Source organism: Pipistrellus hanaki (assembly GCF_964339955.1).
Source record: "Pipistrellus hanaki genome assembly, chromosome: 14".
NCBI lineage: Eukaryota > Metazoa > Chordata > Mammalia > Chiroptera > Vespertilionidae > Pipistrellus > Pipistrellus hanaki.
Window position 1 is genome coordinate 18,307,647 of NC_140516.1, and position 27,747 is coordinate 18,335,393.

The 27,747-nt window shown below is 40.7% G+C and overlaps 1 protein-coding gene across 1 annotated transcript in view; it reads right to left on the reverse strand.

The window, feature by feature from the left end:
* The window catches only part of TET1 (tet methylcytosine dioxygenase 1), a 104,970-nt gene that overhangs the window by 31,817 nt on the left and 45,406 nt on the right, over positions 1-27,747 (reverse strand). The window contains exon 3 of the mRNA XM_084904238.1: positions 2,655-4,947. Within this exon, the coding sequence (XP_084760364.1) occupies positions 2,655-4,947 (2,293 nt within the window). The remainder of the gene's footprint in view (positions 1-2,654; positions 4,948-27,747) is intronic.

The window sequence follows — 27,747 nt, forward strand, 5'->3', positions numbered from 1 at the left end:
CATTCTTACCCTGAAAATCAGAGGAGGAAAATATCTTTTAAGATGTGGGTCATGTTTGTTCTCTTAATTTCTTGCTTTTATGAAATCTATTAATAATTCAGGTACAAAATTCAAATTTATCCAAGAACAATATACTTAAAAGCACAGTTTCAGAATCCCATTAATTGAGCCCAACTATTTCACCACTAAGGATCTGTTCTAGTCCACAATTGCACAATTATGTGTTTATAATGCAAATGTACACGAGAATGTTCCTAATTACAATTATTTGTAATACCGAAAGAGAGAATACCTTAACATCTGTCAATAAGTTTTAAGTTAAATAAGTTAGGAGATGTTTATGTGGTGGAAAACAATAAAGCTATTAAAACAATAGAATAATATTTACAATCACTGAAAAAGAAATCTAAGAAATTATAAAGCAACATTTTTTATTTTTTCAATTACAGTATACATTCTATTTTTTGTATTAGTTTCAGGTGTACTAAAAAAATCTAAGAATTCTTAAGGTAAAAAATTAAAACAAAATTAAAGTCAGTATAATGTTAATTCGTGTAGAAAAACTGAAGCAGGCTTTATTTTTAGCAGATGTTTACATCACAATTCCGTACTACTTGATTTTTTGTGAATTACAGATTTATTAGAAAACAGTGTTCTAACTTGGTCTCTTGAATTATGCCTAACTAAGAATCACTGTGGAATTATTATGGGCCTGGGTGTACCCGCCTACACCGAAATGTCATCATTGAACTATTTTGATTGGGCACCAAATACAGTTTGGGATTAAATTTTGTGGCTTCTCCGACAAGGTCTATTAAATAGATTAATTTATTACTAGTTATCTAGAACACTGGTTCTTTTTTTTTTTTTTTAAACATTTTTTATTGATTTTTCACAGAGACGAAGAGAGAGGGATAGTCAGAAACATCGATGAGAGAGAATCATCGATCAGCTGTCTCTTGCACACCCCCTACTGGGGATGTGCCTGCAACCAAGGTACATGCCCTTGCCCGGAATCGAACCCGGGACCTTTCAGTCCGCAGGCCGACACTCTATCCACTGAGCCAAACCGGTCTCGGCTAGAACACTGGTTCTTAATAAAGGGTGAATTTTCCTTGGTGGGACATTTGACAATATTTTTGGCTGTGACAACTGGGCCAGGGTGTGTGTGTGTGTAGGCCAGCAATGCCACTTGACAATGCATGTCTCCCTACAATAATTATTCCCTCTAAAATGCCAATAATGATAAATTTGAGGTACCCTAACCTAGATAGAGGCTATTACCCTTATTTTGCTAGAACATAATACCTCCAGAGAAATCGTTTACCCTTCCATGGGATGGTCCCACTTGGGATGATTTCTGAGTGAGTCTGCTTTTTGTTTCTCTTCGTTACTTCCCTATTTCTATAGAATGAGCAAATAAGCTCACATGTAATTATTGTGTTTTCCTAAAAACACAACTTCAGATACTCAATAAACTTGGATGCTTCGCTGTGACTAGTTACCATGTGTAAGGAAAGAGTCTAGAGTAGTCAATCATCCCATTGAAGCTATGCACATGGTAGCATTAGACTTTCTCAGGTATATAAACTCTACAGATCTTTTTCCCATTTGTCATGACATGCAGAAAATCCCTTTTACTATTTGACCTCAGATTTTTAAGCAACAGCTGGTGAATATTACAAACATAGACTGGAGTTTGGATGGCCTGTCTCTGAATTCTAGCTTAGTCCATTAGTACTGTAATATTTTTTAATGATTTTAAAATTTTTAGAGAGAGAGTAAGAGAAACATCTATGTGATAGCAAGACATTGATTGACTGCCTCCTGCACACCACCTACTGGTGATCAAGGCCATGATGTAGGCCAGTGGTAAACTCCTTAGTCAATAGAGCAGCGGCTTGTGACTGACCTAGGCAAGTGCCTTGACTGGTAATCAAACCAGCAACCTTTTGGCACACCAGAGGACATCAAACCAACTGAGCCACAATGGCCAGGGGGAACAACTCAATATTTTAAAACTCCAAAAGCTTTGCGAATTCTTCAACTAGTCAGTATTATGAATTTTTTCATATACTGATCAGGCACACCCTTTATATTGCAGAGCATAAAACCAGAAGGCACAAAAAAGAAATATCCCAGTTATAGTTCTTGACTGGGGGGTAGCAGTTATAGAAAAAAAATTTTACGGTCATTTGTTAGTTTGTAGATGATATTTTATAATCTCTGTATGCATGTTATATCTCACAATAAAAAATATATTTTAAGCAAAAAGCTTTCAGGTTTGAAATCCTTTTGCACTCAACCACTGAGCCATGCCGGACAGGCATTTTTTAAATATGGGAATAAAGTGTAATAATAAAGTATAAAAGGAATTCACTCTTATGATATTCAGAATAAACAGCCTTGAGTGAAATCAGCTAATTTTCCACTTGAGAAAGTTTCCTGATTAGGAGTTGAATTTCCAATTTACCTGAGCAGCAAGGTCTGACAGAAAAATGTGTAGTATAGAATTAGGTCGTCCACCTTAGCTAGAACATGAAATAGGGCCAAAGTGCCTCATGTAAACCACAATAAACAAATCATGATTTGGTCATGACCGGTGGCAATGAAATGCATGTAAAGAAACACACACACCACACACACGCACTTACCGCAGTTGCAGCTTGGCAATTCAGAATTTGTCGTGGTAGACACCAGGTTTCTTGTAGAATTAGTTAAAAAGTTCATGGCATAATTATGAAAATTGTGTGCATTTTCTACTGAGGCAACTTGGGATGCTCCGACACTAGGTAAAGAGACGTCTTCTTCATTTGTGGTAGAAACCACCGTGATCCCACCTGAACTTTCTACGTTTACATTTCTGAGAACTTGTCCCGGGTGTGAGGAGGGGGTCTCATGAGAGGTGCTGGGCAAGGCTGGCAGGCTCGGGTGCATGGGTTGGTCTTCACCATCTTGCTGGAACTGAGTTTGGTCATGGTCAGGCATCACATTAGCACACTGGTTAGTGAGAGAGGAGGACAGGAGGACAGGATGGGCTTTCTGATGGACATTCACCACGGCCTGTACCGGAGAATCAGGAACTTCTTCTTTAAACGCCCGCCCATTGGATTCTGTTTGTAAATGGGATGTGGAGTGATCAACGTTCATCATTTCTTCCCGTTCTAAGTCAGAATTTCGCTCGAATTTGATCTGAGCAAGTGGAGGGAAAAAGTACTCGTATTTGATTGCCAACTTTTTTGGAGTCAGTGGTGCCCGTACTGGGGATACAGGAGGAACTTTCCCCAACAGAAGAGGGAAATCACGGGGACCGAACTGACCAAATCTTTGAAATTTGGACGCTATCCAAATGTCATGTAACCTATTATACTCGGATGACAACTGTTCCTGCCTTTTCTGAGCATTTTCTTGACAACTTGTGGCTGCAGGCTTCTTCTTCCGCCGTTCTTTGGATGGGGTGGATTTTGTCTTTTTCCGCGTTTTGTTCTTTTGCTTTGTTGATGAGCCATGGTTATTTTTTACACTGGAGCGCGGTTTCGCTTTTATTTTGTTCTTCTCCTGACTGTGTTTTTGCACATTATACACAAGGTTTGCTGATGTACTTGCTTCGTTGGTTTCCTCTGGTTTTGGACATCTGAATTTGATGACCGAGGCAAGTTGTGTTAACTGTGCGGCAACATCTTCCTCTATTTGACTATGAACTGTATCTTGACACCATGATGGTTCATCCTTTATAGCCAACGTGTGGCTGCTATCCAGTAACTGGTTGCAGGACCCCAATTCACCACTTGTTGGTGGCAACTCGTGCAAATTTTCTGAACAGCTGTCTTGAGTACTACAACTTTGAGCAGCATTTTTACTGGTGTCAATTTCAGGTGAACTGGAATTTGGTGTAAAAAGAGACGTGGAGTTTTCTTCATTTGAACATTCCTGTGGCTCCGTGGACACCTGGTCAGTTGCTGCGCCACCTCCATGGGACGTGGAGACGTTACTTTGGCCATTGAACAGCACCGTGTTGCATGAACTCTGCTTTTCTGCAGAGGGACCATGGAAAAGGCTGTGAGGTCCCCCCTGCAAAAACCGTTCTTCGAGGTCCTTGATAGAACAGAATAAAGCTGTATACTTGGTGTACTGATTAAGCACACCAGCTGACATCTGATCATTTTCTTCGTCCTCCTCAGACTTGGATGGTGAGGCGTTTGCTGCGGGGGTTCCGGAAAGCTGAGCCAAAGCTTCGATCACATCCACCTGCTCCTGCGTTAATGTCCTGTCCGTCACGAGGGATAGAAGATGTTGTTGAACTGGAGATCCATGATTTGGTTCTGTACTTGGTATATTTTCTAGAGGTTTTGGTTGCTCCCTTGCCGTGGGTGTACCAGTAGGGCTGGTGCAGCTGAAGTCTGCGGGATCAGGAAAAGACTCGGAGTCAGGCTGCTGGAAGACGGAAACATCGCTTCTGCCCGGAAGGTGATCGCGTGCGTTAGCAGCAGCGGAGCTCATGGCATTGTTCTGGTTGGCCGAGTCTACCAGGGGGCCACAGGAATTGTTCGCAGACACCTTGTCACACTCTTCAGTGCTGAATGTTTTAACAGACACCTCTGTTTCCGTTGGTATGTAGTGTGCATTTTCAATGCCATTTGTTACTGTTTGTGCAAACAAAACTTGAGGTTCAGGTAGGACTTCGTTCGGGTCATCTTCAGAGTTCCGCAGTTTTCCCCCTTCTGTCACAATCGCCTTCACCTCTCCTTTGACTTGATCTGTTAATTGGGATTTCTTGCTCTGCGTCCACTTCTCCACTTCAATGCCTGTCATACTTCCGTCATTTTCAGTTACATTTTCAGGGGGCTGTGGGTTCAATTCCAATCTTTTTTCTTCCCCATGACCACATCCACTGTAGTCCATGGATACTGACTCGGGGCCATTGACTGTTTTGTTTTTAAAATCTGCCTGTAAAACAAACACAGCAAATATGCATATTACCCATTTAAATCTTTCAATAAGAGCCACTGGAACTTAATCCCAAGAATATAATGTTGAATTTTCCCAAAAGAACACCTATATGCTAAGAATCCAATCAAGAAATTTCCTTCCAGTCATCATTACAGTGCCAAAGGCAAACCATTGCTTTGACATGGTAGATTTCTTTTGCTTATTATCAAACTACATAACTGACTGCCTTTCACTCACTGGAGATTTACCCATTTAAATACCTCAATACGAGCCATTGGAACTTCATAACTTGTTAAGAACACTTGTAATTCATAGTTTTGTATAGTAATTCGTTATGTTGACCTTTCAACTGTAGAGGCCCATTTAAGTTGTTTCTAGTTTTTGACTATTACAAGTATACTCCTGTAGTTTTATTATATGCATTGTGTGGAGTGAAAATGCTGGGTGCTAGGAGTGGGTGAGTATATCTGTATATCTTCAACTGTAACACATAGGGCAAAATTTTTTCTAAACTGGTTATCAATACACTTTCAGCCAATAATTATGACAGCTCCAATTCTTCTACATTCTCATTAGCAATTAGTATTTTCTGTCTTTTCATTTTGGTTATTCTGTTGAGTTGGTAGCGATACAATTCCTTTGAAAATTTATTCTGAGATAAAATTGTAATAAAATAAAATTCAATGCTACCTTTTTAAATTGTACATTACTGTGGTTTTTAGTACATTCACAATGCTGTGCAAAAACTGACTCTTATCTAATTCTAGAATATTTTCATCGTCGGAAGAGAAACCTTATACCCATTAAGAAATCATATTCAAAATGGCTGACGTGTTTCAGTGTTTGAGCATCATGGTTCTATTCCTAGTCAAGGCACATGCCCGGGTTGCGTGCTCGATCCCCAGTGTGGGGCATGCAGAAGCAGGAGGCAGCTGATCAATGATTGTCTCTCATCACTGATGTTTCTATGTCTCTCTCTTCCTTTCCCTTCCTCTCTGAAATTAATAAAACAGTATTCAAAAAAAAAAAAAGGACATGATGATGATTGCATAACCTTACTAAAAGCCAATGTATGAAATTTTTAAAACAACGATGTCAGGGGCAAATAGAAAGGTAACTTCTATACTGTTAACATTTAAACATGGCACAGGATGTCCTACTCAATGCCAAGGTGAGAAAAAAAATGAATATAACAAATTAGGAGATGTATTGTTAAAAAAAGATGATACAACTGATTCCATAGAGAAACCAGGAGCATTTATTAAGAACTTACCAGAATTCAGAATTGCAATAGTTATATTCAGAATATAAAATATGGCCGAAACCGGTTTGGCTCAGTGGTAGAGTGTCGGTCTGCGGCCTGAAAGGTCCCAGGTTCAATTCCGGTCAAGGGCATGTACATTGGTTGCGGGCACATCCCCAGTAGGGGGTGTGCAGGAGGCAACTGGTCGATGTTTCTCTCTCATCGACGTTTCTAGCTCTCTATCTCTATCCCCTCCTCTCTGTAAAAAGTCAATAAAACATATTTAAAAAAAAAAAGAATATAAAATATGTAAGCTTTATCCAATTGTATCAAACAATATTAAACAATTTTAGGAGAAAATAACTATATCTGATTCTTTTTCCTTTTCTTTTTTATGTATATTTTATTGATTTTTTTACAGAGAGGAGGGGAGAGGGATAGAGAACTAGACACATTGATCATAGAGAAACATTGACCAGCTGCCTCCTGCACACCCTTACAGGGAATGTGCCCACAACCAAGGTACATGCCCTTGATTGGAATCGAACCTGGGACCCTTCAGGCCCCAGGCTGATGCTCTATCCACTGAGCCAAACCAGTTTTGGCTATCTGATTCTTTTTTAAAAAATATATATTTAATTGATTTTTTACAGAGAGAGAGGGGGATAGAAGGTTAGAAACACTGATGAGAGAGAAATATCAGCAGCCTTCTGCACACCTACTGGGGATGTGCCCACAAACCAACGTACATGCCCTTGACTGGAATCGAACCTGGGACCTTTCAGTTCTCAGGTCGTCACTCTATCCATTGAGCCAAACCTGTTAAGGCTAATTTTTTTTAAATTTATTAATTTGACAGATCGAGAGAAACATTGATTTGTTATTCCACTTATTTATGCATGCATTGGTTGCTTCTTATATAACATAGAGACTAAATAAAATTAGAAATGAAAATGGTGAAGTAACAACTGATACCACAGAAATACGAAGGATTGTAAGAAAAGACTATGATAAACTATATGCCAACCTGGACACAATGAACAAATTTCTAGAAAAATACAATCTTCCAAAACTGAATTAGAAAGAATAGACCCATAACAATTGATGAAATTGAATCAATAATAATAATAACAATAATAATAATAATAAAACTCTCAGCAAACAAAAACCCTGATTGGAACAGCTTCACAGGGGAGTTGTACCAAACATTCCAAAGAATTAACACCAATCCTCCTCAAACTATTCAAAAAAAAAAAAAAGTCAAAGAGGAAGGAACACTAACTTCTAATTCTTTTTTTAAGAGGTCAGCATTATCCTAATTCCAAAACCAGATAAAGACATTACTAAGAAAGAGTTTTACAGGCCAACATCCATGGGACAAGGATGCTAAAATCCTAAAGAAATAGTAGCAAGTCGCATCCAGCAATATATTAAAAGGCTCATGCCTGGCTGGTGTAGCCCAGTGGTTCAGTGTCTGCCTCTGAACCAGGATGTCAGGTTCAATTCAGGTAGGCCACATGCCTGGATTGCAAGCTTGATCCACAGCCGGGGATCTGCAGGAAACAGCTGGTCATGATTCTCTCTCATCCTTCATGTTTCTATCTCTCTCTCCCTCTCCTCCTTTTCTGAAATCAAACTATATATATATTTTTTATTATTTTTTTTATTAATTTTTTTTTAAAAGATCATACAACATGACCAACAGCGATTTATTCTAGGGATGCAAGACTGCTACAATATTCGCAAACCAATAAACGTGATACATCACATAAATTCAAAGACTAAATCACACAATCGCATCAATAGATGCAGAAAAAGCATTCAACAAATTCCAACACCCATTTTTAGTAAAAACTCTCAGTACAGTGGGAATAATAAATAGTAGAGGAATCAAACCACAAAATGATAAAAGGCCATATATGACATATCTACACCCAACACGATAGTCAATGGGCAGAAACTAAAACCATTTCACTAAGAACAGGAACAAGACAGGGATGTCCACTTTACCGATTCTTATTCAACATCAACACAGTGCTGGAAGTCTATGCAACTGGGCCCGCAAACGAGGCAAGTGCCCTTGAATGTAATCAAACCCGTGACCCTTCAATCCACAGACTGATAATGGTTACAGCAAACCGGTTAGGGCGAGAGTTTCTAGTCATCATGTAAAAGGGCTCCAAAAAATTAATAAGAAAAATCATTCAATATAATAGTGAGTAGAGAATGGGCATATTTACTGAAGTTGAAAATCAAAGAATCTAAACCTACTTAAATGCGAGAAGACAAACAAATGCCTATAAACACTTTTTATCCAACCAAATGGCAAAAACAAAAAGATAGAAATTTATGTAAGCAAATTATAATGTAACAAATATAACGTTTCTATGCAAGAAAGTGTGACTAACCTGTTCGTACGTTTACATTGGGACACAAAGTAAAGACATTACTCTATATTTCAATGCAGGGATTGCATGGCAAGATACCCATAATAATAGCTGAGACCGGTTTGGCTCAGTGGATAGAGCGTCGGCCTATGGACTGAAAGGTCCCAGGTTCAATTCCGGTCAAGGGCATGTACCTTGGTTGCGGGCACATCCCCAGTGGGGGGTGTGCAAGAGGAAGCTGATCAATGATTCTCTCACATCGCTGTTTCTAACTCTATCTCTCTCTATTAAAAAAAAAAAAAATCCCCAAAACTGGTTTGGCTCAGTGATAGAGCGTCGGTCTGCAGACGGAAAGATCCCAGGTTCCATTCTGGTTGCGGGCACATATATAAAATATATATTTTATTGATATTTTACAGAGAGGAGGAAGGGAGAGAGATACAGAGCTAGAAACGTCGATGAGAGAGAGTCATCAACCAGCTGCCTCTTGCACATGCCCTACCGGGGATGTGCCCGCAACCCACATACATGCCCTTGACCAGAATCGAACTCGGGACCCTTCAGTCCCCAAGCCGACGCTCTATCCATTGAGCCAAACCGGTCTCGGCAAAATATATATATATTTTTAAAAAGAGACATTAAAAAAAAAATCAATAACATATATTAAAAAAATAAAATTGATCCAACAATTACAGTTGTATGAGCAAGCCTTCTGAAGAAGAAGAAGAAGAAGAAGAAGAAGAAGAAGAAGAAGAAGGAGGAGGAGGAGGAGGAGGAGGAGGAGGAGGAGGAGGAGGAGGAGGAGGAGGAGGAGGGGGAGGAGGGGGAGGAGGGGGAGGAGAAAGAAAATGGTTGCTCTTGTTCTTGCTGCTCATAGTGAAACTGTGTTCATAGTGAAACCTGCCACTCACAGTGAAACAGATTTTTTTTTAAAAATATATTTTATTGATTTTTTACAGAGAGGAAGGGAGAGAGATAGAGAGCTAGAAACGTCGATGAGAAAGAAACATTGACCAGCCGCCTCTTGCACACCCCGTACCGGGGATGTGCCCGCAACCAATGTACATGCCCTTGACCGGAATCGAACCCGGGACCTTTCAGTCAACAGACCAACACTCTACCAATGAGCCAAACTGGCTTCGGCCCAAGTGAACAGATTTACCACTACTTGGGGGAAAATCCAAATTCAGGCCATGACAAAAAGGAACGGCAAAACATGACTAATTAGTAGTATGGTATATGAAATGTGTAAAGCGGTTACCTAAAAGAAAATGAAATTAGTAAGTATGGAATAATAAAAAAGCAATTTTAAAAATATTCAACAAGCCCTTAGGACAGAGTACCCAGAGACCCAAAGAGGCCCCCCCTCTGCCCAGGCCCTCTTCCTTTAGGATCTCCTTGCTTTCCAAGGGCCCTCTCCTGCCTCTGTAAATTCCTCCCTAAACCCATGCAGCCCAGCTGCTCACTTCCTCCCCGCTCACTTCGTCTACTCCGGTGGCTTTCAAAATAACATTTTGCTTGTATTTGAAAATATATGTGTAACATCATCATATTTTAAAACACATCTAAATAATGTCTAAACATTTATGTTTAAGTGTGAGTGTTGAAAAGAAACCAGCTTAATTGCTATCTCTTCAATCTTGAACGCTAAGGTGGGGAAGGGAAGAGCAATCCTGAGAAATTATGTCACCCAGGCGATGACGTATTTTCTTTTTATAAGGGATCGTATAGATTGTGATGGAGATTAGATAATGTGACAAAAATGAGCTTTTGCGACCTAACAATTCCATGAATGTTAGCCGTGTATAACACTCATTTAATCGTCACCACCAGCCTGAGGTCAACACCGAAAAAGTGATCAACCTGAAGAAAAATGCAAATGAAACTAAGCTATTTTTTACTGATCAGAACAGCAAATACAAAAAAGTTTGGCCATGTAGGCCCATCTCTAGTAGACTAATTCAGTTGTGATACAGCTACATAATACCTTGCAGCAATCAGGAAAACACAAAACAATTCCATTGCAGCAATCAGAAAAACAACAACACAATTGCATCGCTAACGGCCAGGATGTACAGGATGTGTTGGAAAACATAGAGGACCTGTATATGCAAGTAAAAAGTGAAGGGAAATTATATATATTCATATTTGTATAAAGAAACTCAGAAGAATCACAAAAGAAACTAACACCAGGGGTAGATAGGAAGAGGTGAGAAGCAATACTCAACACTGAGAGAACAGAAGGTGCTTGGCTATCAGAAGTCCCAGACCGGACTAAACTCTGATAATATTTTAACATATTTCCTTTAACATTATACAAAAATTGATTAAGCTCTCTATGGGAAGATTCCAAGGGTATAGTGAGTGAAGACAAGCTAAATGCAGAGTAGTTTATGTAGTACCGAATTCCAAAGTGGAGCAGAAGGAAAAACGGGATGCAGGGATACATATATGTCAATTGACTAATACTTGTGTAAAATATGTCAGGACAGCAATACATAGGAGTGGAGGGAGGGCAGATGGTGAGGGAGGCCAGAAAGAGCCACAAAAGTATATGCTTTGCTTTTGTCTCACATTTTCCCATAATAAAAAATTTAGTACATAACTACCATTACATGAACTAAGCAAGGAGGCCTCTGAGGTGGTTCTAATGCTGTATTCACCTGCAGTCGCAAACCCAAAGCTAAGCCTGAAAGTACCTCCAGGTTAAGAAATCAAAGCCTAGCCCTGGCTAGAGCGTCAAAACCAGTGGATAGAGCATCAGACTGCACACTCAAGATCCCGGGTTCGATTTCGGTCAAAGGCACATGCCTGGGTTATCAGCTCCATCCCCACTAGGGGGCAGGCTGGGGGCAGCCGATCAATGATTCTCTCTCATCATTGAAGTTTCCATGTCTCCCTTCCTCTCTGAAACCAATAAAAATAGATCTTAAAAAAAAAAAAAAAGATTTAAAAAATAAAATGTCAAGAAGGATACGTAGAACTGTCAACATGGGTCTTATAGATACCGTTCTCTGATCAGTGGTGTGCGGGTAAATGTTTAACATCCAGCCTGGGACGTGTGGGAGGAGCCCTGTTTTGTAGTGTTGAGCAATTTCTGTGGCATAAAAATGCCCATCAAGGAGGATTGTAAACGAACAGTGTGTCCACCTGAGCAAGCGTTGGGACTAGCTCTGGCCAGTTTTTCTGTGGTAGAGCATGGGCCCAAAGCCTCAAGGGTTGCAGGTTCAATCTCCCACACAGGGTGTATGTGGAAGGCAACCAATTGATGTGTCTCTCTCATATCTTTTTCCCCCTCCCTTCCTCTGCCTCTCTGAAATCAATAAGAATATATATTTTTAAAAGCTTGACTCAGCCGAAACCGGTTTGGCTCAGTAGTAGAGCGTTGGTCTGCGGACTGAAAGGTCCCAGGTTCGATTCCGGTCAAGGGCAGGTACATTGGTTGCGGGCACACCCCTGGTAGGGGCTGTGCAGGAGGCAGCTGGTTGATGTTTCTCTCTCATCGACATTTCTAGCTCTCTAGCTCTCTCCCTTCCTCTCTATAAAAAAATCAATAAAATATGTTTTTAAAAAAAAAAAAAAAAGCTTAGCTTGACTCAGTGAATAGAGCATTGGCATGCGCTCTGAGGAGTCCCAGGTTCAATTCCAGTGAAGGACATGTGCCCGGTTTTGTTGACTCAGTCCCCAGTGGGGGGTGTGCTGAAGGCAGCACAGATCAATGTTTCTTACCACTGGTGTTCCTCTCCCTCTCCCTCTCCCTCTCCCTCTCCCTCTCCCTCTCCCTCTCCCTCTCCCTCTCCCTCTCCCTCTCCCTCTCCCTCTCCCTCTCCCTCTCCCTCTCCCTCTCCCTCTCCCTCTCCCTCTCCCTCTCCCTCTCCCTCTCCCTCTCCCTCTCCCTCTCCCTCTCCCTCTCCCTCTCCCTCTCCCTCTCCCTCTCCCTCTCCCTCTCCCTCTCCCTCTCCCTCTCCCTCTCCCTCTCCCTCTCCCTCTCCCTCTCCCTCTCCCTCTCCCTCTCCCTCTCCCTCTCCCTCTCCCTCTCCCTCTCCTCTCCCTCTCCCTCTCCCTCTCCCTCTCCCTCTCCCTCTCCCTCTCCCTCTCCCTCTCCCTCTCCCTCTCCCTCTCCCTCTCCCTCTCCCTCTCCCTCTCCCTCTCCCTCTCCCTCTCCCTCTCCCTCTCCCTCTCCCTCTCCCTCTCCCTCTCCCTCTCCCTCCCTCTCCCTCTCCCTCTCCCTCTCCCTCTCCCTCTCCCTCTCCCTCTCCCTCTCCCTCTCCCTCTCCCTCTCCCTCTCCCTCTCCCTCTCCCTCTCCCTCTCCCTTACTCTTTGAAATCAATAAAAATGTATTTTTGAGAAAAGAAGTAAAGTGTTTCAAGACCATTGGAAAACTGCCCTAGCCAGTAGCTCAGTAAGCTGCAGGGTGGGCTGGTGCACTGAAAGGTCTCATGTTGATTCCCCGTCAGGGCACATAACCAGGCACAGACATGACTAAGACCTTGATCACAGGTAGGGTCTGTGTTTCTCAGTCTGCTTTTTTTGGTTTTTTTGCCCCCCCCCCCCAGGACTCCTTTAAACATTCCCCCCTCACTCCCATTAGTTCTCCCCATGAAATTTTAATACTATAGATAACCTGTTTATATACTATGGCCTCATTGTAGTATCTAATATGTTTTTACCCCCATCCGCCCATTCAGTAAAAAGTAATTTCAACAAGTAACACATAGAACACAAGTTATTTATGCCCACAAGTTATTTATGTATACTCCAAAGTGAGGGACTCAGGATCAATGTTCTCAACCTCACAATAGAGTGTTTTGAGAAAAAATTCGATAGACCCACCGGTACCTCTACTAATGGTGACTTTACTCTGACACACTCATGGTAATATATTATATTTTACCCCCCATATTTCATACTAAGCACCAAGGAAAGCCCATGGTTTGCAAACCACCAAGGTGCAAGGCTGACCACAACCACTTGCTAACAAAAACAAATTTAAACCAAAGGAAAAAGATGACCCAGTTACTCACCAAGGATCCACCCAAAGAGATTCTAAAATAAAAAGTTCACACACACAATGGGAGCGGGAAGATTTACTGTAATGGTGGAATACCTTCAACAATGAAGATTTTAAAAAATCAGCACACCCAAACTCCTCCTTCAAAAGGAACCTGCAAAACAGCTACCTTGCTTTCCCAGAAGCTGTCTACTCCACAAGTCCAACCGTTAAGTTCTCCTTTTCCTTTCGGCATAAAAAGAAGATACTTTGTCTACCAAGCCTTGTAGCCCCACTATTTTCTTAGTTTTCCCTGTGACTTCTGTTTCTCCAGTTTGCCTACAGCCACCACGAGGGGGTCAAAGGCCATAGAAAGGCAGGCCCTCTTGGGGAAGAGGTGACTAAGGACCCGGGTCAGAAGGCCTTCCCACCCCTCCTACCTCGGAGCCATGAGGCTGTTGGTCTTTGTTGCAGATGGGCTGAATTGGAGCCATGACAGAGATTTCGGAAGTTCTCCCCTTCTCCGCCAGAGAGGAAGACTAGTTCACTGCAGATTCAGAGCTATACTACTCTGCTCTTTATACGCCTATCCCGAACAAAAACTCCACCCTCGTTTGGCCACAGGGTCTTATGCCCCAAAGTAATTTTTTTATCTTAGGGGTGGGGCAAAGAGGAAGGGACACAGTAACTAAAGGGAGTGGCCACTTCTAATTAACCAAAAACTGCATCAACTGAAGTTGATTGGTTCCAATTGCTTGGAAAACATGGCTGACCAAAGAGGAAGACCTCTCGACCACGGGCTCCTCGTCTCTGGATGTCTTCCCCTGGAATTATGGAGCAGTACAGAGAATGCCCAGTCAAATATCTTCCAGACCCCAAATCTGCCTCAAGCTGTCACTCTAGCAAATTGCCTCCTTCGCCGAAACCGGTTTGGCTCAGTGGATGGAGCTCAGGCCTGCGGACTGAAAGGTCTGGGGTTTGATTCCGGTAAAGGGCATGTACCTTGGTTGTGGGCACATCCCCAGTAGCAGGTGTGCAAGAGGCAGCTGGATCGATGATTCTCTTTCATCGATGTTTCTAATTTCTAACTCTCTGCCCCTTTCTCTCTTCCTCTCTAAAAAAAAAAAAAAATCAATAAAATATACTTTTCTTAAAAAATTGCCTCTTGATTGCCAGTAAGGGGCGTGGAGGAGGCCACTGATCCTTGATGCTTCTCTCCTCTCTCTTCCTTTCTGAAATCAATAAAAATATATTTATGAAAGGTATTTCTTCTGAATAGCAAAAGACACCTTTTGGCTACTCCCAAGGGTGTGAGTTATTGGTTATCAAAGTCAGTCATTCCTTAAATACCACAGATTTAACCTGTTCTTTTAAAGAACCTGCAAATTTTCAGCTGAATCTCTCTGCCCTCCACACGCCCTAAAACTCCATTATCACAGGGCATCAGCCCTCACCCTTGACCGCAGCTGCGTTCCTGAGCCTATCACTTCAAGGCGTCTAAATGGAAAGACACTGTCTTTTCATGAACTATCCCTCCCATGCTTAAAGTTAATAACTTGACTCTGGTGTTCAGTTTGTAACTCCTTGACCTTTTTGTATACCGGTACCGTAATTGTTTCATAATATTTTAAAGAACACGGACTTTACTGGAACCAGACAAATTTGGCGACTTGCCCAAAATTATTTATATTTTACCAACCATGTGGGCTACAGCAAGGGCTTGCCCTGGGAAGTCTCTTTTGAGTCAGTTTCCTTAAGATAAATCAGAACTGGTTATAGCACTTACTGGACAGGGTTATTGAGAGTATTTGCATATACTGCTGGAACTTTCTGTGTACAAAAGAACTGTAAGGTAAAAATAAATATCAGGTAGATCTTTTCCATCTGTCCTTCAACATATAACAAAATTCTAGTAATTCCAGGCTCAACTCCACAATTAAGAAAAGAGTATTATTAGTTAATGCTTATGTATTGAGCATTAACCACTTGCCACACACCACTTTATACGAATTATCTCGTTTGCTTTTCCTCCTGAGATTAGTAGCATTAATATCTCAATTTTTTTATAAGAAAGTTTCTGATAAGGTTTTTTTTTTTTAATATATTTTATTGCATTTTTACAGAGAGGAAGGGAGAGAGATAGAGAGTTAGAAACGTCGATGAGAGAGAAACATCGACCAGCTGCCTCCTGCACACCCCCTACCGGGGATGTGCCCGCAACCAATTACATGCCCTTGACCGGAATTGAACCTGGGACCCTTCAGTCTGCAGACCAACACTCAACGCTCTACCACTGAGCGAAACCGGCTTCGGCTCTGATAAGGTTTTAATAATACTACTCAATGTCAAATCAATACTTTCAGAGCCAGGATTCATTTTTTTAAATTTTTTTATTATTATTATTTTTTTATATATTTTATTGATTTTGTACAGAGAGGAAGGGAGAGAGATACAGAGTTAGAAACATCGATGAGAGAGTCATCGATCAGCTGCCTCTTGCACACCCCCTACTGGGGATATGCCCGCAACCAAGGTACATGCCCTTGACCGGAATCTAACCCGGGACTCTTCAGTCCCCAAGCCGACGCTCTATCCATTGAGCCAAACCGGTTTCAGCCAGAGCCAGGATTCAAACCAGAGGTCTAACAATATCCTAATGCTTAACTCCAAGGCAGTGTTCTACAAATAATCATTTCAGCATCAAGTAAGTATTAACATTATAACAAAGTCAATTGATTATTAATATTTAATAATGTTTACTGAACAGAGATTAAGATAGATGCTTAGAACTTACAAAGTACAATCCCCCCCTCCCCCCAAAAAAGAAATAACAACAAATTCCTATGGTAGTTTCTTTTCTCAGATTGTGGGAATTATTGTCTTTGTGAACCAAATGACCTACTTTTATTCATCTGCTTGTGATTTGTAGCAGCATAGTATTGATATTCAAAATAATTTCACCTCACTCCAAATTCAATATATGCACACTGGGTTCACACGAAGTTATTATGAAAAGTAGGGAAAATTAGAATCCAACTTAAGATCTACTTCTTGAGGATGTGGTCATAGGTCACTGTCCATTTTTTCTCCAAATGTTCCTCAGACAATAACATTCCTTATTTCTGGATAGCCCTGATATGTTTTACCTTTTTCCTAACCTTTTTCTTACAAAATTTCAGTTTCATATAATTAGGAAACTAAGATTCAATGAAAATGTATTAAGTAATACCCCAGTATGAATTGCCACATTAATTTAAAAAAAATTAGAAAAAACAAATTGAAAATGGTCTTATACAATCAGAGTCAGGCACCAAATGCATTAGTTTTGTGGGGGTTTTTTAATGGCACTAAAAAATAGTAAAGATTTCAGATTTGTCCCATGACTAATCCTATTATCAAGTCTTCCAGCCTAGAATGCTCCATAATCAAAGATCAAAGATAATATTCAAGGAATTTGATTATCTAACTCCCTCCAGAGGTCACAGACAATTAGTTCACTCTCCTACAAGATACCAAAAAAGACTTTCAGTTCCTTCCATGTTGTACATATGGCCTTGGGTCTCCAATTTTCCCCTTGAAGAAAAATAAATAACCACTCTTTCAGGCTAGGCTTTCTAAACACAGTTATTCAGCAGTTAGCTGATGGTGATATGCATAGAAGTATTTACACATTCCTCACTGAAACAGAGCATTCTAGAAATACCGGGTTCGATTCACAAAACCGGTGAGTCTTTGCCTTCAACCTACACCTAGTGGCTGATGTCTCTCACAGTCAGACAAGATCTGTCTCCTACACTTCAAACTCTGCCATCCACCAACTGGACATCTTCACTAGGCAATTACAACACAATCAAGTCTAAAAATTAACTAGTTACTACTTCTCCAAATCTGCTTTAATCTCAAAACCTAATAACCCATAAATCTTCTGAGGAGCCTCGTACATTCAAGAACCAGATTCAGCCTCCAATGTTATAGAGTAAGAAGCTAGAAAAATTACAGGACCAGCAGACTAGGGAAACGGAAGACACAGACTGTTTGCAGCCACTTAGTAAATCCTGTCTTCCCTAAACCAAGGACACTTAAGAATAAATGATTTGCAGTGAGCCCCAAACAGAGGGTAAATAGCTTAAATCGCCCTACTCCTTGAGATTGCTAACAGAAATCCAGTTAGTGTACTCACCTAAGCAGAGACAAGTTAAGAGAATAATCTCATTTTGGTACAACAGCATAAAGCTGATGAATATTGTATTGATGCCCCCCAACCCCAACAAGACCTTCCCTAAATACCAAGACTTTAAATAAAAAATCTTCATTGAAATATGCTATTGGATAATGTTTTCATTCTTAAAGTTCTAGTGAAGGGACCACATTATCTGCACTAATAAAAGAGTAATATGCTAATTAGACCATCTCGACCAAACATCTTCTGGTCACTCTGCCTTCCTTCTGGACTAAGGCACGGTGATGGGGGCCAAGGCAGAGGCGGTTAGGGGTGACCAGGCCTGCAGGGAAGGGCAGTTAGGGACCATCAGACTGGCAGGGGAGGGCAGATAGAGATGATAAGGCTGGCAGGAGAGAGCAGTTAGGGGTGATCCGGCAGGCAGGCAGGCAGGTGAGTAGTTAGGAGCGAGTGGTCCCGAATTGCGAGAGGGATATCTGACTGCCAATTTAGGCCCAATAAACCGGCAGTGAGACATCCCCTGAGGGATTTCGGATTGGATAGGGTGCAGGCTGGGCTGAGGGACACCCTTCCCCGCCCATGCACAATTTTTGTGCAATGGGTCTCTAGTAAATTATAAAAATGTCCAGAGTGCTCGCTTTGGCAGCACATATACTGAAATTGGAACAATACAGAGAAGATTAGCATGGCCCCTGTGAAAGGATGACAGGCAATTTCGTGAAGCAGTCCATTAAAAAAAAAAAAAAAAAAAAAAGTCCCAAAGTGCAGAAAAACAGATCTGGAAATCTGATAACCTCAAATTGCTATATTTATTAACCTGGAATCACGTGTATATCAATTTCTTATGTCAGAAAATGCATTGTTTATTGTTTAAGCAAGTTTTAATTATTATAGTCAGGAGCATCCTAAGTATAGACAAAGGGCAAAAGGGGTAGAAACTATTAATTTTATTTCCCCCCTAATGTCTTTGTCCTTAAAAAAAAGGCTTTTTATTGATTTCAGAAAGAGGAAGAGAGAGGGAAAAGAAACATCAATGATAAGAGACACAACGGAATGAAAAGGGAGCCCACTGAATGAGAGGACATATTTGGCAATGATACATCTAATAATGGGTTAATATCCAAAATATATAAGGAGCTCATACAACTTAACAAAAGGAAGACAATCAATCCAATTAAAAAATGGGCAAAGGACCTGAATAAACACTTCTCCAAAGCAGATATACAGATGGGCCAAGAGACATATGAGAAGATGTTTCTAATCATCAGAGAGATGCAAATTAAAACGAGGTACCTCACACCTGTCAGAATGTCTAGCATCAACAAATGTCTAGTGCTGGCAAGGATGTGGAGAAAAGGGAACCCTAGTTCACTGCTGGTCAGAATGCAGACTGATGCAGCATTATGTAAAACAGTATGGTATTAACTCAAAAAATTAAATATTGAGCCTCCATTTGACTGATTCCACTTCTAGGAATGTAGTTTAAGAAACCCAAAACACTAACCAGAAAGAATGTATGCACCCCTTTCATAGCAGCATAAGTTACAAAAGCTAAGATCTGGAAAGTGCCCATCGGTAGATGAGTGTTAGATAAAAATGCCATAGTGGATTTATACTAAGGAATATTATGCAGCAGTAAAAAAAAGGAAGAATCTCTTAACCTATGAGGGAGGGATCTGGACAGTATTGTGCTAAGTGAAATAAGCCAATAAGAGAAAGACAAGAACCACATAATCTCACTCATGTGGGAACTAATGAGCAAAATAGATCCAGAGACATAGAAACATAGAACAGACAGCGGAACCTCAGAGGGAGGACAAGGGAAGGTGGGTGGATGGGAAGTGATAAAGTAAGAAACATGAATAGTACGCATATATGCATAATCCATGGATATAGACAATATGGTGTTAAAGACTCGGGGTGGGGGCAGGGTTGGGCTATTAGGGTCAATGGGAGAAAAAAGGGGACCTGTAATACTTTCAATAAATATTTAAAAAATTTTTTTTAAAAAGAGTTCCTGGCTACTGGGGAAGGCAGGAGTAGGGGTTTAGAGGGTTGGAGAGCAGGGGACAGGGCAGGGGCGTCAGTGCAGGGTTCCTGAAAGTGACATTTCAGAGTGCTCTGAAGGGTGTGTAGGAGTTTGTCACAAGGAGTGGAGTGAGGATTAAGGGAGGGCCTTCAGTAGCATGTGAAATCTAAGACAGAAACAAAGGCCAGATAAGCCCGGCCAATGTATCTTAGTGATTGAGCTTTGGGCCAAGCACTAAGGTCGCAAGTTTGATTCCTGGTCATGGCACATGCCCAGGTTGTGGCTCAGTCCCCAGTAGGGGGCATGTAGGAGGCAGCCTGTTGATGTTGATGTTTCTCTCTCTCCCTGTCCATTACTCTCTCTCTCTAAAAAAAAAATAATAATTAATAATAATAAAAACAAAAATAAAAAGTAAAAATAAACCCAAACACCTGAAAATCAGGGTCCCACACTCTCTTCCTCCAGTGGGCATGCCTGTGCCATTCCGGTCCTGCTCTCCTTCCTCCAAAGGCACATATCCCCTAATAGTTAGGGCCTAGCTTCTAAGGGACTCCGTGGGGCTTGTAACCACGGGAGCAATGGGCAGCTGCGACTTGCCTGGGGCCCCTAACCCTGTCTCCAAGACTCCTTTCCTCTGACTTCCCAGGGAGCTGGGCAGCCCAGCCTCGGCTCTCCTGTAGCTTCTTCGAGGCCCTTCCTTGTTTCACTGTCCTAAGGATGTTTTGCTTGGCCAAAAAATTGTTGAAATATTTCCTTCAAGAAGACAAGAACCAAGGTCCCCTCCTCTCAATGATAACACAGCTTCAGCAGAGTTTTCCTGAAAACTTAGCCACTCATCTTGCATTCTCCATTCTTAGGGCTTCTTCCTCAGTGCATTCATTCATTCATCAAATATTGATAGGGTATCATGGGAGAGAAAGGTACTAGCTATAATGGAGACCACATTTCTCTAAATATATATTTTTACTGATTTCACTAAGGAATGGGGGGGGGGAGAGAAATAGGAACAACAGTGATCAGAAAGAATCATTGATCAGCTGCCTCCTGCAGGCTCCACACTGGGGGCAAAGCCCAAAACCCAAGCATGAGATATGTTACTCCTTTAATATGAAATCTATGAAATTCAATGTCTATTTCACACGTAATAAATCTCAGTTCAAGCTACATTTTCAATGATAACCATGTAAAAGGTAGCGATAGCAAAAGAAAACAAATATTTAATTGACAAATATTTCACTTCACTTCAGCTTTATACTTTAAATTAATTAAAATCAAACCAAATCACAAAGTCAGTTGTTTAGTCACACTACTACATTTCAAGTATTACTATACAATGCAGTTATTTAAGGGTGTTTTGTTTTTTAAATGGAAATGTCGCTGCTTTAGGCTGAATTCCACACTGCACCTGTCTAAACACCAACATCACCCTAGAAAAATCAAGATTCTAAATCAGGGGTGGGGAGTGACCAGCCAGAGGGCCATATAAGGCACACACACAATCATTGGGTCTAGCCCTGCCAAGGCAGCAGAAATTCAATAATCTAGGGGCTTTTTTCATAGCAGCATAAATTAATATTAAGTAAATTATATTAAGCAAACTATGTTATAAATACATAAATGGCACTTAGCAGAAAAAAGATTCCCCATTTCTGTTAACCCCTCCAACATTCCCTTAGGCCTGAAGGTAAAAGTTCTATGACGATTCCAAGAGCAGCTCGGCAGGGGAACCTAAGCCTTCATCCTCAGAGCAAAATTCACAAATCTCAGTCCAGCAAGCAGGGTCCACCCAGCCTCACTGGACAGGATGCCTCTGGGAGCAACAGAGCTCCCGCATCAGCCCCACCCGCCCGCCCCTAGGTCACCTGAGGCAGCCGGTCTGGTCTTCAACAAAGAATGACCTTTGGTCTCGCAACTGTCCCTCCCCAACTTGCCCCAAAACACACAGAGAACTTGGAAGAAAGGTGACCTCTACAGGTATTTCTAAACAATCATCCAGGTGATAGAGGATCAAGGGTTTTTTCACACACACACACACACCCCCCAGCCAATCTCAGATAAAATGGAGCATTCCTTCCTTCACTATCTATGCAAGGATATTTATCCTACCCACTGATGGCCCTTCGTTTGCATCTCCTCATACTGAACTTTGGTCTTGTCCTCTAGGATCAAAATGTGTGTTTTACTTTGGGAACAAATGAGCAAACCTAAGTATAGATGACTAGATATTAGATACTATTAGGGAATTCTAATAATGGTATTACGATTGCATAGAATGGTCTTATTCAGGGACCTAACTTTTCAAGAGTCCCTACACAATTAAAAAAAAAAAAAAAAGACAACTATTAAATTACGAACATAGGTAAAGTGGTGTTCATTGCCTTATTCTCTCAACTTGTTTTATGTCTGAAATTTTTCATTTAAAAAGTTGGATATTGAGGGAGGGTATGTATGGGAGGGGGGCAATGTTAAAATATGTACACAGATAATAATATAATAAAAAAATAAAAATAAATAAATAAAAAGTTGGATATTGCCCCTAGGTGACTTGGCTCTGTGGATAGAGTGTTGGCCTGCAAACTGAAGGGTTCCGGGTTCAATTCAGGTCAAGGGCACGTACTTTGGTTGAAAGCTGGTCCCTACTCTGGGCCCTTGTCAGGTGTATGCAGGAGAAAACCAATAGATGTATTTCTCTCACCTCGATATTTCCATCTTTCGTTCTCTATTCCAATCTCTCTTTAAAAAAAAAAAAATCAATGGAAAAATACCCTCCAGTGAGGATTAAAATAAATACTCATTTTTTTAAAGTTGGATGTTTATCTTAAAAATAAAAAATGAATAATAATAAATTTAAAAAAAAGAATAAATAGCCCTGACTGGTTTTGCTCAGTGGATAAAGCATCGGGGCTTGTGAACTGAAGGGTCCCAGGTTCTATTCTGGTCAAGCCCACATGCCTGGGTTGAGGGCTCAAATTCCCATAGGGGACATGGAGGAGGCAGCTGATCAATGATTCTCTCTCATCATTGATGTTTCTTTCTCTCTCTCCCTCTTCCTTCCTCTCTGAAATCAATAAAAAAATATTTTTTAATAATTATTAATAAAATCACATGATTTTTTTTTTTTAAAGAATCACAGATCTTTTATGGTGAATAATTTTCCAACTCTGCTGTATTCATTTGCAAATATTCTCTTAGAATAAAGGAATAGAGTTTCCTCCTTTCCAAATGTAAATTTTCCCAATACTTCTTTTCTGAAGGTGGCTTTCTGGAAACAGACTCTTTAAATGGCAGGACTGGTGAGGAAAGTTGTGTTAGATGTACTTGCATTTTCTTGCCTCCTCAGGCCAACATCACTGACTTCGTGTCACCTTCCGTCTAACCCAGAACTTTGGTCTTTGGTTTGTTTTTAATCTAACTTCTTTTTTTCTGTGTGCACGTTAATCCTCACCCAGATTATGCTTCCATTGATTTTTAGAGAGAGTAGAAGGGAGAGGGAGAGAGAGAAACATCGTGTGAGAGACACATCTCTTAGTTGCCTCCCACCCACACACATACAACATCATGATGGATTTAGTCCTTTTTTTCCTACTTGTATTTCAATACCTAACTACAATAATGGGAAGTCTCCTTATTTTTCCATTTTTCATAAAAGTAATAATTTCTTGCTGAAACCGATTTGGCTCAGTGGATAGAGCATTGGCCTGCGGACTGAAGGGTCCCGGGTTTGATTCCGGTCAAGGGCATGTACCTTGGTTGCAGGCACATCACCAGTGGGGGGTGTGCAAGAGGCAGTTGATTGATGATGACTCTCTCTCATCGATATTTCTGACTATCTCTCTCCCTTTCTCTCTGTAAAGAATCAATAAACTATATATATATATTTTTTTTAAAGGTAATAATTTCTAAAATATTTTTAGATTTGGAGTTTTCTATAATAAAAATATATACGGAATGTTTATTTGAGCTGCATCATAATGGCAAATATTTCAAAATTATAGAGGAGTTAATAAAGAATAGTATGTTATATCTATATAATAGAATTTTAAGTAGCCATTAAAATGTCATGTCCTGAAATGGCAAAAGGTCTAAAACATATCATGATAAAAAAAAAAAAAAACCAACTTGAAGAACAAATGATATAAATGTCTGTGTGTATGTGCAGTAAGGGCTGAGAAGACTTTATCTTCCCAACAATACAAAGGGCCAACAGGTACGTGAAAAGGTGCTAATTATTATTAATCATCAGGAAACTGCAAATCATTTGTCATCAAAATGAGATGGCAGCATTATTCTCAATAGTGGAGGTAAGAAAACAACCTAAGTGTGTCCACAGAAAACTGGGTTTTAAAAAATGCAATGGAGCCGAAACCGGTTTGGCTCAGTGGATAGAGCGTCGGCCTGGGGACTGAAGGGTCCCAGTTTCGATTCCGGTCAAGGGCATGTACATTGGTTGTGGGCACGTCCCCAGTAGGGGGTGTGCAGGAGGCAGCTAGTCGATGTTTCTCTCTCATCGATGTTTCTAGCTCTCTATCCCTCTCCCTTCCTCTCTGTAAAAAAAAAAAAAAAAAAAATAGTAATAATAATCAATAAAATATAATTTTGAAAAATGCAATGTATATTATAGAATATTAGTCAACTTTTTTATTTATTTTACTTTTCGTCATCTGGAAAACTGGATGGACTCAGCCCCAAAATGGGGCCCAGCCTATCAGTCAACTTTTTCAAAAGTTCTCATTTGCAATAAGATGGATGAATCTGATGAGCACTACGCTAAGTGAAATGTCAGACATAGAATTACAAAAATTGCAGGCTATCACCTATATGTGCTATCTAATAAAAAAGTAAATAAAAATCAAACGCAGAATCAGAGAATAGAAAAGTGATTGGCAGGGGCTGGGGGAGTAGGGGAACTAGGGAAAGGTTAGTAACATGGTACATACAAACTTTCAACTATAAGACGATGAGGGCTGCCCTGGTTTGTTGGAGCATTGGCCTGCAGGCTGAAGGGTCTTGGAGTTGTTTGCAGGTCAAGGGGATGTACCTCTACTCCAGGTTCAAACCCCAGCCACAGCCAGGTTTTTGTGGGAGGCAATCAATGGATGTTTCTCTCTCTGTATCTCTTCCCCTCCCTTCCACTCTCTCTAAAATCAACCTTTAAAAAATATCCCCCAGCCAAAACCGGTTTGGCTCAGTGGATAGAGCTTTGGCCTGCAGACTGAAAGGTCCCAGGTTCGATTCCGGTCAAGGGCATGTACCTTGGTTGCCGGCACATCCCCAGTAGGGGGTGTGCAAGAGGCAGCTGATAGATGATTCTCTCTCATTGATGTTTCTAACTCTCTGTCCCTCTCTCTTCCTCTCTGTAAGAAATCAATAAAATAAAATAAAAATAAAAATCCTCCAGTGAGGATTAAAGAAAGAAAAACTAGATGAATGAGGTCTGGGGATCTACTATATACCGTGGTGACAATATAGTTGGTAACACTGTATTGTATAATTGAAATTTGCTAAAAGAGTACAATTTAAATCTTCTTATTATATGAAAAGAAAGATAAATATGTGTTCGGACAGGTGATAGAAGTGTTTAATTCAATTAGGGGAATTCTGGACAAGGTACATACAATATACTGACCATATAACAAATCATCATGTTTCATGCTTTAAATATCTTACATCTGTATCAGTCAATTATACCTCAATAAAACTGGAAAAACTCAGTCACAATTTAAAAATTAAAACAATGCAGTGGATTTTAAATGTCAGATTAACAAAGAATGTGGATTGAAAATATCTAGGGGTGATAAACTTACTGTCCTTGGATCAAGTTTAAATTTACAGAGGGAGCCGAGACCCGTTTGGCTCAATGGATAGAGCATCGGCTTGGGGACTGAAGGGTCCTGGGTTCGATTCCAGTCAAGGGCATGTACCTTAGTTGCGGGCATATCCCCAGTAGGGGGTGTGCAAGAGGCAGCTGATCGATGACTCTCTCTCATTGATGTTTCTAACTCTCTATCCCTCTCCCTTCCTCTCTGTAAAAAATCAATAAAATATATTTTAAAAATAAATAAATAAATAAATTTACAGAGGGAATAGTTACCAAAACTTAAAATGTCACCCCTAGAGGTACCTTCTATTTTTGTGTACGTTTCTCTGGAATACTTTTGCCCATTCTTTGCCTTTCAATTCCCCTTGCTTTAGGAGTGTCCCTTATGGACAACCTATCACTTAATTTAGAAGCAGTTTTATTTATATGAGAGTGGCATTTCTCCTAATTAATGTTTGGTCCGGGCAGGTTTTTTGCTAAATGAATTATTTTTCTTTTTCATTTCCTTTACCCCCTATTATTTTAAAAGACACGTTTCTATTTTAAATTTACTGCTAATTCCCTTTAGGTCTTTCAGTAGTATTCTTAAATCCATATTTCTCAATCACAATGGAGATCCACATATACCAACCCCTAAAGAAGTACACAATAAATTAGTATGAAAAAAACCAAGCTGCAAAAAAGTAATACAGCACAATCTAACATGACAATAAATGTCAGCATAGTCATAGGAATATAAACCAAACGTATGTTATTTGGTATGGGGTTAGTTAATTTCACTTTTGGCATCCTACATTTCTGTGACTTTTAATTAATTTGTATAATGAGGTCCATTTTATAATAAACATGATTACTTTGTAATCTTAAAAAAAACAAAACACACGGTATGTTTTTAAGGAAAGGTGTCTTAACTATATGCCCACCACTGGACTCTCCCTCCTAGGAATTTATCCTTAAGAACTACATTATGGCTTCAATCCAAGAGGGAAGCATGGGGAGACCCTGGACTCACCTCCTCTCGAGAACACATGGAGTTCACACCTACAGACAGCAATCACTCCTGAAGAACTGAGCTTCTATGTTATCAAAGTGAGAGGGAGGGAGGAAGAGAAACAGAGAGAGAGAGAGAGAGAGAGAGAGAGAGAGAGAGAGAGAGAGAGAGAGAGAGAGAGATAGAGAGAGAGAGACACCACACAGACTGCTCCAGGGCCAGGAATTCCCCTCAACCCAACGCATAGGGCTCAAGCCACAGCTCCCACTCAGCTACAGCGTGTCCCCTGGACTTGCTGCAGACCACACCCCCTTCAGTGGTTTACCTCTGGGAATCCCTATGACTCACACCAGCTCCAGCTTCCAGTGTGGCCTGTCCCTGCTCTGGCTATAAATCCAGACCCTGGTAAGTCATGTGGCCTGTTCCTACTGCAACTGTAGGTCCAGGCTCTGCTAATAAGTCTTGTCCCTGACCCCTGCCTGTGGCCACTCAGGCTCCGGCTTCAGCTGACGTGACAAGAATACCCAGGATACACAGCTGCTACACAGGTCACTCCTTCAAGACCAGTGGAGGTTGCTGTTCCACCAAAAGCAATTCCCTAGCTGGTTTGGCTTAGTGGATAGAGCATTGGCCTACGGACTGAAGGATACTGGTACCGGGTTAGAGTCCACTCAAGGGCACATGTCTGGATTGCAGGTTTGATCCCCATTGGGGGACAGTAGGAGGCAGCTGAGCAATATTCAATCTCATCACTGATGTTTCTATCTCTCTCTCCCTCTCCCTTACATTGAAATCAATAAACATATTAAAATACACACACACACACACACACACACAAAGTCAAACGAGGAGATAGACAAAACCCCAGAAAAAAAACTAAATGAAACAAACGCAAGCAATTAATAAGATAGAGTTCAAAGCATTGGTTATAAGGATGTTCATTGACCTCAGTGAGAACTTCAACCAGAAGATAGAAAACAACAAAGAACCAGCCATCAATGAGGAAGGAATAAAATAACTAAAATGAATACATTAGCTGGAATAAATAGCAGATTGGATGAAGGAGAGAATCCAATTAGTGATCTGGAAGACAAGGTAGTGGAAAACACCCAACTGAAGTAGCAAAAAGAAAAAGGAATTTCAAAAATGAGGAGCCTG